This window comes from Musa acuminata, chromosome BXJ3-5 (genome assembly GCF_036884655.1).
Source record: "Musa acuminata AAA Group cultivar baxijiao chromosome BXJ3-5, Cavendish_Baxijiao_AAA, whole genome shotgun sequence".
Lineage (NCBI taxonomy): Eukaryota > Viridiplantae > Streptophyta > Magnoliopsida > Zingiberales > Musaceae > Musa > Musa acuminata.
This window is the reverse complement of record NC_088353.1, coordinates 40,622,419-40,631,849: the sequence shown is the minus strand read 5'-3', so window position 1 is coordinate 40,631,849 and position 9,431 is coordinate 40,622,419. Positions and strand designations below refer to the sequence as shown.

Sequence of the window (9,431 nt, the reverse complement as noted above, 5' to 3'; positions counted from 1 at the left end):
TCAGGTCAATAATTACTTAGCTTGGTTTCCCTTTTGGATAGAAGACATGGATCATATTACTTACCCAACTACTTAATTTATATATATATATATATATATATATATATATATAAACGTTTGTAATTTATGCTTGGGTTCAGTTTCACATACTAGCTCTAATCTAACGCATAGATGAGAGGAGAAATTAGGGGTTAATATAGTTTGAAATTACTGATCATCCAATTAAAATTATTATTGATTATCTATTAAGTGAGATGTTAGGAATGATTGATCCAACTCTTAAGTTTATTTGACTCAGGTGTCTGAAGAGCAAAGTTACCTCTATCAATTGAGCCAAAGTGTTAAAGTAGAAACTCTAATTTTCTGAGATCCTCGAACTCTTGAGATGCCTACGGTGGAAGATTGGTATTCAACCCTTTTGATACCTAAGTTGAAGGCTAAAATATAGTATAAAGTTTGAAGAACGAGAAAAGAAAAAAAAAAAAAAAATACTATTTATGGTTAAGACTCCATAATTATTTATGATTTAAAAATAATATTTTATATAAAAAAAATCCTTACTATTAAGCCCTCTTCCCTCCCCCAAGTGATTTAAAAGTATATTTTATATAAAAAAGTTCTTACTATTAATCCCCTTATATTGGTTTTTACACGATGATGTCCCTTTTTCATCACTTGAAAATATCTTTTTATCACCACCCTCATCCCCAACCATTGCTAGTGTCGTCATCGCCACCCTTCATAGCTATCACCTTCATCACATCATGAGGCAATGTCACTTGCCCTTTTTTCGTCGTCTTTGTTCTCTCCTCCCTTTACCTTCTTTCTTCTTCTTCTTTTTCCTCCCCCCTCCCCCCTCCTCTCTCTTTCCTCTCCACCCATCCTTCCTAATCGTCTCTTTTCTCATCTTCTGCCCTTTACGATCTCTCTCTGATCATTATGAGAGGAGATAGAAAATAGATGATGAGAAAAGACAAACGAAAGGGATGGAAGGGAAAGATGAGTGGAGAAAGAGGAATGAAGGAGAAGGCGTTAGAAAAGGTTAGATGGAGAAGAGATGAAATGCTAGCGACGATCAAGAATGAAGGTGGTGGAAAAGAGATATTTTTATCAAAATAACAAAAAAGGAATAAGGTAAAATATTCTTAAAAAAAATATTTCTCGAATCACAAATGATTAGATGAATATTTTCTATTAAAATGTTTCCTGACATGATAAATTAGACATAACTACTTTATAGATTGGATGCAACTATGATAAAGAAACTATGAGCAGAGAAAATAGATCAGGTGAGCATATCATGAAGCTAATTAAAAAGCATGCATCTGCCACCACTTGCAACTCGAAAACAATATACATTTCAAAGACTTAGTTTAAGCATGTCTACATCTTACTTGTTACAATTCTCCTCTGGCAAATCACTCTGTGCAAGTGAATGAACATTAATTTTCTAGACATCCAAGCTGGATTCTTAAGTGTTCGCTCTACGAAAGAAAAGGATGCACAGAAACGCTCATTGATATCCATCATTCTAACCTCCTAACCTCGACAAAAAGTCATGGGTAAGTGAAAAGAGTGGATGGTTTTGAATGAACTGAAAGAGAAGAAGAAGATAAGCACGACTGAACTCAATGAAACTATAGTAAGTGACACTGCAAAACATATAATATTATCATCATCATCTAATAACTCTGTAAAACAACATCATCATCATCAACAACAATAACAACAATCGAATGGAGAAAAGAGGAGATGAAAGAAACTCCAATTTGCCAAAGTCCAATTGTCCCTAAACCGATGGCCTAAGAAAATGTGGACCATCCAAGCCTTGGCTTGTCTCCACATATATTAATCATACAAAAGAAGAAAAAAAATCACCACCACCATCAATTTAAGAAATAACCAAAGGATAAAAGGTGCTCATCCTATCCAATCGTACCTTCAATTGGAGCCCATCCAGTTCTTTACCAAGAATAATCCACTACAGTATATGCTCAACTAGAGTGAACTAGTTGTGGTAGTTTTCAGGAAAAAAAAAGAAAAGAAAAGACAATACACATCATGATCTTATCTCAAGTAATTATCAACACAAACAACTAAATAAAGAGAATTCATGCTGGTTCCAGTGTTTTTGAATAGGTTTATAGTGCTTTTGACACCTCTATCAAAACATTATGTCTATTTAAAAACTAAAGCAAATATTTGTGTCCTTCCATCATCTCCCCCAACTTCAAGATTCATGTTATAACATCATCGTCTCCTCATGCTTCAAGTTTCGTACCTTCCAATAGTCTCCTCACGCTGCATGGTTTGTGCCATCCAGCCTTAGATTTCCTTCCTGACGCTTCCAGACTCGTGCCGACATGCCATCTTCTCCTCTCGCTTCAATATTCGTGTCATCGCCCGTCAGCATCTCTCACTCCTGGAAGAAGATGAACTAAGGATTGATTCCATATATCTTTCCCTCATACATATATATGTATAAGATAGGATATAATGCTCGTAAGTTCTCAAATGACATCCGACATACAGTGTTTATGCTTAATATGCACAGTTAGGCATCAGAGTTTACTCTTCAGATTTGAATGTCCACCAGTGGGCATTACAACTGGACATTATGAACCAATTTCCTCCATCTCAGATACAAACACTGAAAAAAATTGAACACATTGCTACAAATCACAAACATTGATCTAGTCAACTATATCGAAGCAAAGGATCGGCAGAGATTGATACTGAAGTCAAGCTGCACAAGAGTACTGTGGTACAAGACTTCTTTCTCTGACCAACTCGTGAAGATCATGAACAATCTTAAAGACCGCATCTGGACGTGCAAGCTTTAGAGCATTCTGAGACATGGCTCTGAACTCATCAGACTTTGGACCAAACCACTCGGCGACTATCTTTGCAATCTCTTTTGGTGATTTTGAGAACTTTCCACATCCGTTGTCCACAACAAAAGGAACATTACCAACTTCCTGTCGTGCAAACATATGATGACTTAGTTGTTGAGTTTATTAGGTATTACAATACACGATTTCAAGAGAAGGGTCATTAAGTCATTGCAAGCAACATATACATCACAAACTAAAGATTTGTGGATCTGATTGATGTTCAATTATGTCCTCCTTACATAGGGAGCCTTGTGCTGTCAACCAGTTTGGTAAGATCTAAAGTTTAAAATTGATAGGGAATTCTGATCCTTGGGCTTATAGCTTAACAAAATTGTACCTCCACTTACTGCCTCAGACCTCAACAGCCCACTTTTCATCAATGGGGAGGACAGAAACACTGAATGGAGGGCAAAGAAGAGGATAGGAGGGTGGAGACGGGAATGATCACCAAGTAATCAAGCCAGTTTAAGTTATCTGAGTTTTCTTTCAGATACCCCAGAAGTCAGCATGGCAGTTAACCATGCCAGGTCAGCAACATGTACCACTGCTGGCAGAAATGTGTGGTGGTGGTAAGATTCAAAATAGTGGATCAAAATTTCACATAAATTTAAGTCAGATCTCACTCCAAGACACTAATCATTAAAAGAAAAACCAAGGAAAGATCCTGGGGAATTTCTTTTATGAATGACCGAAGAAGCTTTTATCACTGTATTTAAGAATGTTTATTGACAAGTAAAGCCTACAAAGTTTTCACCATGGTTAAACTCACATTAAACAAAAAGAAAATGGTGAGACAGAAACATTTGCACAGACCATTTCATGTGCTGGTGCTTTGCAATCCCTGTGTAATCTAACATAATTCACTGAAAAGGCAGTAAACCTACAGAAGCCAAGTAGACTTACCTGCCCAGCAATATAGTCATTCAGAATAATAGGAAGACCACGGATCATTGCTTCCGCAATAGTACCTGGTCCTGCCTATAGAACATGAAACTCATTATATTTGTTCTTCAGGAATGTAAGCCAGAGATTAAAAATAATAAAGTCGCAGAAAACTTACTTTGGTAATTATGCAGTCACAAGCACCCATGCATTCTTCCATCTTAGTAACAAAACCTTTTACCTGGAAATTCAAGAGAGTTCATAGATGATGAGAATGAATTATAGGGGACATAGTAATCACACAAAATTAGCATTTGATTAAGTTCCAACTAAACACTACAGAAATTGTACACTTAGAATGCCAAAAGCATCTGAAGCATTTAAATTAAAAGAAGACAACATAATCCAAGTTATTGCCTCACAAGCAATGTTTAAAGCATTATCTACAAAGATAATAACAAAGAGCCTATGATCTCAGCCACTTGGGGTTGCACCAAGGAAGCTCTCAGAAATCTCATAATATAATCATGTCTTTTCTCAAACAGTCATTTTGGTTTTCTTCCTCTCATGACAATTCCATCAAATTGACTTGCATTCCTAACTGATGAATCTATAGGCCTTCTTTTTTTATAGGCTTTCTTTTGATATGTAATAATGTCATTTGATAATAATTATTTAAAAATTTAGTTGCCAGAGTACTGCAATTAAAATTGTCATTGTCACATAGTGGCCTAAAAGAATCATCTACCGATTATAAACTGTGAACTGATCATAATGCTATATCACATCTAGATCATAATGCTATATCACATCTAGATTTCAACTAAAATGAAGCTATATATATACATCATTGGCATGACTGAATTCTCATACAAGTCCAAAGAGCTCAGATTGATCAAATGGCACTCAAAGAGGATATAAGAGGTATTTCTTACAACAAAATTACCTACCATAGTAGAAAAAAAGGAATAAGAAGAATACATGCTGTGTTGCTTTAAACCTAAACCTCAAATTAAAGGGAAAATTATCTCTGAGTGAGGACTTGAGACCTGATGGATCTCAAACCCATAATAAGAAAGCCTTCTTAAATCCATAAAAATTATCAACTCACATTGAGCACAAATTGGTTTTGACCTTCTGTTTCTTAAGGGAGAGAAAGGAGTTAAGAGGACAGGAAGATAAATGATAGGAATCAGAAACACGGTGAATTCAGTCTATAAATGTTACAATCAATATTAAAACAACCCAATTGAAAACCCAGATTTCAGCCGAAATTCAGCAATGTCCAATCTCAGTCTACATATGTTACAATGACATAAAATCAGCTCAACTGACAATCAAGATTTCAGCCGAGATCCACCAATCATGTTCTATCAGGAGAACCTAGCCTTGATGAACCCTGTGGTGAAATCTAGTACAGATTCCACAAGGACTGATCAGGTTTCTCCAATTTTGATTTGGATAAGATTGATGGTTACCAAAACTCTGATTAACCTAGCAGATTTCACAAAGACATGGGTGAATGGACCTCGTGCTATGGAACCAACTAAATAATGGCTGACCTTCGAAGACCCCAATATGGTTGGTCAATTCTGAAGACCACTCTCATACTTCAAAAATTAACTTATGCTACCTCTGGACAAAACATAAATGAAAAATACTTTCAAGCAAATCTCAAGGATCACTCTTGTGGTTCAGAATATTAATTTAAGCTGGCCATAGTTAAGACAACAAATCAGTACTATTGAAAACTACTTTAGCATAACCTAATCAACAAAAGGAAATTGTAATAAAAGAAAAATCACTATTAAGATAAGTATTACAACCACCAGTTAAAGAGAGATTAAATACCTGCACAGGAACTTTCCAGTCAATTGACTGCAATCTGTTGGCAAGTTTTCTGTTTCGGCCACAGATTATCAGGATCTGACCTATAGGTTCTCCAAGATTCTCACTGTACAATGAATCACCCAGTGCCCGAGCAGTAGCCTCAATAGGACCCATTCCTTCCCCGCCGCCCATCAACAAAACAGCAGGTAAATCCTCATCCATCCCTAAATCCCTTCTTAATTCCACCTGTTGTGAATTAGGAAGAGAAGAGACACTATTAACAAATAAATCAAAGCATTAGGAGATTAATTATAATAACACTTCGAGAAGGAAGACTGGTTAATGAAATTTAATGCTTCGGTAGAAAATTGACTACCTTTGGTCGAACTGGTTTAACAAAAGAAGGACGCACTGGAAGGCCATAGACCTTGATCTGTGAAGGCTGCAAACCAGCTTTTAATGCCCTCTTTGCCACCTCAGTAGAAGGGCAATAGCATCTTGTTACGAGCCTATGGAACCTAAAATCAACAACAGCAACAGCGAGAAGATGTCATTAGTTATGCTAACAACAAGTCTATGGAACCTACAAACACACCAAATAAGAAAAGGGCATGATCAAATCAAGAAGTAAGAGAAGACTAATATTATCATGGATTGTGGACATAAACAGAAAGCAAACTAATGATGTTAACTAATGTTATAAAGTAAGCTTACCATGTTGGATGGCATGTGCTCAGATCTGTCACAACTGTAGTAAAGATGATCTTCTTCAACAGACCTTTCGCCCTTAGGATTCGAAGAGGGACATGTTGCATTAGTGGATGAACACTAATAATAATATCAGGCTGGTACTTCATTAACCCTTTTGCAACTTCTCTGCACTTATAAACCAAAAAGATCAGGTTATAAGCAAAAAAGAAAAAAAAAATTAAACCTGAGTGGAAGTTCATGATCAAAAGGTCTTGTTAGTGTTATACCAACCTAAGTATGGCCAAACTAATTAGGTCATAAATTTGTATATGATAGTCTCAACCCTCTGCAAAATAATAGCAATACCATTGATTCGACTGAGATAAAAAAAGGCTCTCCACTTGTTGTTAATAAAAAAATTAAGAACTTATTGCCATGTGATCTTGGCTGGATATTAGTAACGAAAATATCAAATTTTATGTTTAACAGCAAATACGATGACATTGTTCTCATGTTCACATGATTCATAAATGATCTCAGATAAACCATGTAATTCTCCCATAGAAATTATGCACCATCTCAATTTGCAGATAAAATTAGCTATAATAGACACAGATTTTAGCCTTGCTTGATGATTACAGTACTTCTTTGGCACTAATAGCAGGATTCTCTGGGCATCTTCATCAGGGAACAAAGAACCACATGCTCTAGATGATACTACGAGAGACAAATGAAAGTGATTGGACTACTTTCAATTGTAAGAAAAAAAAATGGATGGACCAGTGCATGAGGCTCCCTCACTGAGGTCTAGAAGGGTCAACGAAAGCAGCCCTGTCTCCGAAGAGAGGCTATTTCCATGATTCAAGCCTAGTCTTCTTCAGCTGGGAACAAAGAACCACATACTCTAGATGATACAAAGGAGAGACAAATGAAAGTGATTGGACTACTTTCAATTGTACAAAAGAAAAAAAGGGATGGACCATTGCATGAGGCTCCCTCAATGAGGTCTATAAGGGCCAATGAAAGCAGCCTTGTCTCCGAAGAGAGGCTATTTCAATGATTCAAGCCTAGTCAACTGGGTTGCAAAGGATTCAGATTAATATTTTCAAATCACGAGAGTTTTGGAAGCCAGCTTAAGAACAATTTTCAAAGTAGTTAATAAGTAATTGTTGGGAAAGATAAAGACAGATTCAGGATAACTTATTCTAACATTCTTTTGTCACATTTTTACCCCAAAACATAAAACCTCATACAATCTACTTAGGCAATTCTGAACTCCTAATTCACTACAAGTAACCATGTTGCCTGACAACTATCTAGATGTTATCCATCTCCTTGTGCTATTATTTCCACATGGACCCAAAATATAGAAATATCGCTTATTGGTATCTGTTATTCATGAATGCTATTCTAGAAACTTTAGAGCGTAGGTAACCAAATATGTATAACTTAGTAAGCACTTTATCCACTGAGTCTTTTGGACCAGAATCAGGATATCATCGTAAGACCCAGACTCTCAAACTGCAGTAAGTAGCACAGGAACGAAGGTAGTATATAACCTTAAAGCAATCTGAAAACTAGAACATAATGCATGCCACACACATCATCGTTGATTGATCAGACCTTTCTTTTCAATGAATTGATTATATAGTTTGATTTCATGTTTTTAACCCCAAAGATCAACCAAAGAAAACAGTGCACTGAATTTTCTTTTCCATGATTGTTTTTCCTTATTCTTTCATATCTTAACCTACATCACACATTTCATAAGTTCATTTTAAAGGATCATACATTTATCATCATCACTGTTCTCTGTCAGAGAAAATCTTCACTTCTGCATGATACCCTCTTCAGAGTTCAGTTGTCACCAAGTGCACTGGCCATCACAAATTCTTTCTAGAATTTAAAAAATAAAAAACAAGGATATGGAAGAAAATAAAGAAACATTCTTACCGAGCTATTAACGTTGAAGTTGCTGCAAAATGTGGTTGATGCACCAAGCGAGGGGCGGATCCATAGTATGTCATTTTCCACAAAGCACCGTGCTTCACCAAAAAGTTATAGCTCCTAGGCAGTTGATTGAACGGCCAGGGTGTGTGGTCGGTCCACAGATCCGTCACAAACACCTACATCAGCACGCCATGTACAGAATTCGAAACACACGAAGGTCAGAAGACAAGACATCAATCACCACAAGAAACCTCACCTGGTACTCTTCTCCGAACTCTTGATTGAAAGCGGCCTTAATGGCCTCGGCCGACGCCCTATGCCCGCCGCCAGTGTCGCTCATCAAGATGAGAACTTTCTTCGACCTCTCGCACTCCACCACGCCATTGACGGGCGCCCCGTCCTCCTCGACCACGCTGGGGCCCTCATCATCCAGCCGAATCTCACCGCTGGAGATGCCGAGGGAGGCGAACCCGATCGAGGCACGACGCTCGCAGTGGATCCGCGAGAACCGATTGAACTCGCTCCAGAGACGGTTGAGCTTCGAAGACAGAGACGACGACGCTCTTCCGGGAAGCGCGGCGAGGGAGGGCGAGCGGCGGTAGAGGTAGGTGGAGTTCAAGGGAACGGAGGAGGAAGCGATGGGGAAGATCGGGAATCGAGCGACGAGGGAATCGAAGGGGAGGAGGCAGCAGAGGTCGTGGAGATTGGTGGGCTCTTGGCAGATGGAAGAAGGCGGCATGGGAGCGGATTGGGTGGGGGGAGACAACACATGAGCGGGTTCAAGATGGCGAAGGACTGAGAGCCGGAGAGAGAGCGAGAGAGAAGAGAGAGAGAGAAGAGAGGCAGATCAATAGCAGGAAGGTGAACCAGAGAGAGAGAGAGAGAGAGAGAGAGAGAGAGCACAAAAGATACATCTGTTGGTAATTAGTAGACTTTTGGGGGAGTTTTTATTTTTATTTTTTCGAAAAAAAATTCAATTAAATTGGACAAATACTCGATTTTTTTTTCCCGAGCAAACCTCATTTCCTTTAGTATTGTTGAAAATATTTTTAACAATACCAAAAATAATATAATATATTATAAAATATTATATTATGTTATATTCTTTTAGTATTGTTGAAAATATTATAACATAGTAACATTATGTAAAAATATTATGTTGTAGTATTTTTTTAGTATTTATAA

General features: G+C 37.4%; 1 protein-coding gene across 3 annotated transcripts; it reads right to left on the bottom strand.

The window, feature by feature from the left end:
* Positions 1–2,097: 2,097 nt before the first annotated feature.
* LOC135584932 (probable monogalactosyldiacylglycerol synthase 1, chloroplastic) lies at positions 2,098–9,145 on the bottom strand. Of its 3 annotated transcripts, XM_065152647.1 has the most exons (9): positions 8,503–9,145; positions 8,250–8,422; positions 6,321–6,482; positions 5,983–6,124; positions 5,628–5,852; positions 3,955–4,017; positions 3,798–3,872; positions 2,737–2,978; positions 2,516–2,650 (listed from the first exon to the last, which is right to left on the bottom strand). In XM_065152647.1, the coding sequence occupies exons 1-8, from the start codon at positions 8,983–8,985 to the stop codon at positions 2,742–2,744; spliced, it is 1,560 nt and encodes a 519-aa protein (XP_065008719.1). In that variant the 5' UTR covers positions 8,986–9,145; the 3' UTR covers positions 2,516–2,650; positions 2,737–2,741. The 3 variants fall into 3 exon arrangements, with proteins under 3 accessions (XP_065008720.1, XP_065008719.1, XP_065008718.1); XM_065152648.1 differs by lacking the exons at positions 2,516–2,650; positions 2,737–2,978 and adding an exon at positions 2,098–2,422 and having other exon boundaries at positions 8,503–9,144; XM_065152646.1 differs by having other exon boundaries at positions 2,516–2,978.
* Between the last annotated feature and the right edge of the window lie 286 nt (positions 9,146–9,431).

Excerpts from the sequence above, each read along its gene's own strand:
- LOC135584932 (XM_065152646.1), bottom strand. The coding sequence starts at position 8,985 with ATGCCGCCTTCTTCCATCTGCCAAGAGCCCACCAATCTCCACGACCTC. Across the intron at positions 8,423-8,502 it reads AGTTCGGAGAAGAGTACCAG|GTGTTTGTGACGGATCTGTG; the intron begins GTGAGGTTTCTT and ends GTGCTGATGTAG. Across the intron at positions 6,125-6,320 it reads AGCACATGCCATCCAACATG|GTTCCATAGGCTCGTAACAA; the intron begins GTAAGCTTACTT and ends TGTTGATTTTAG.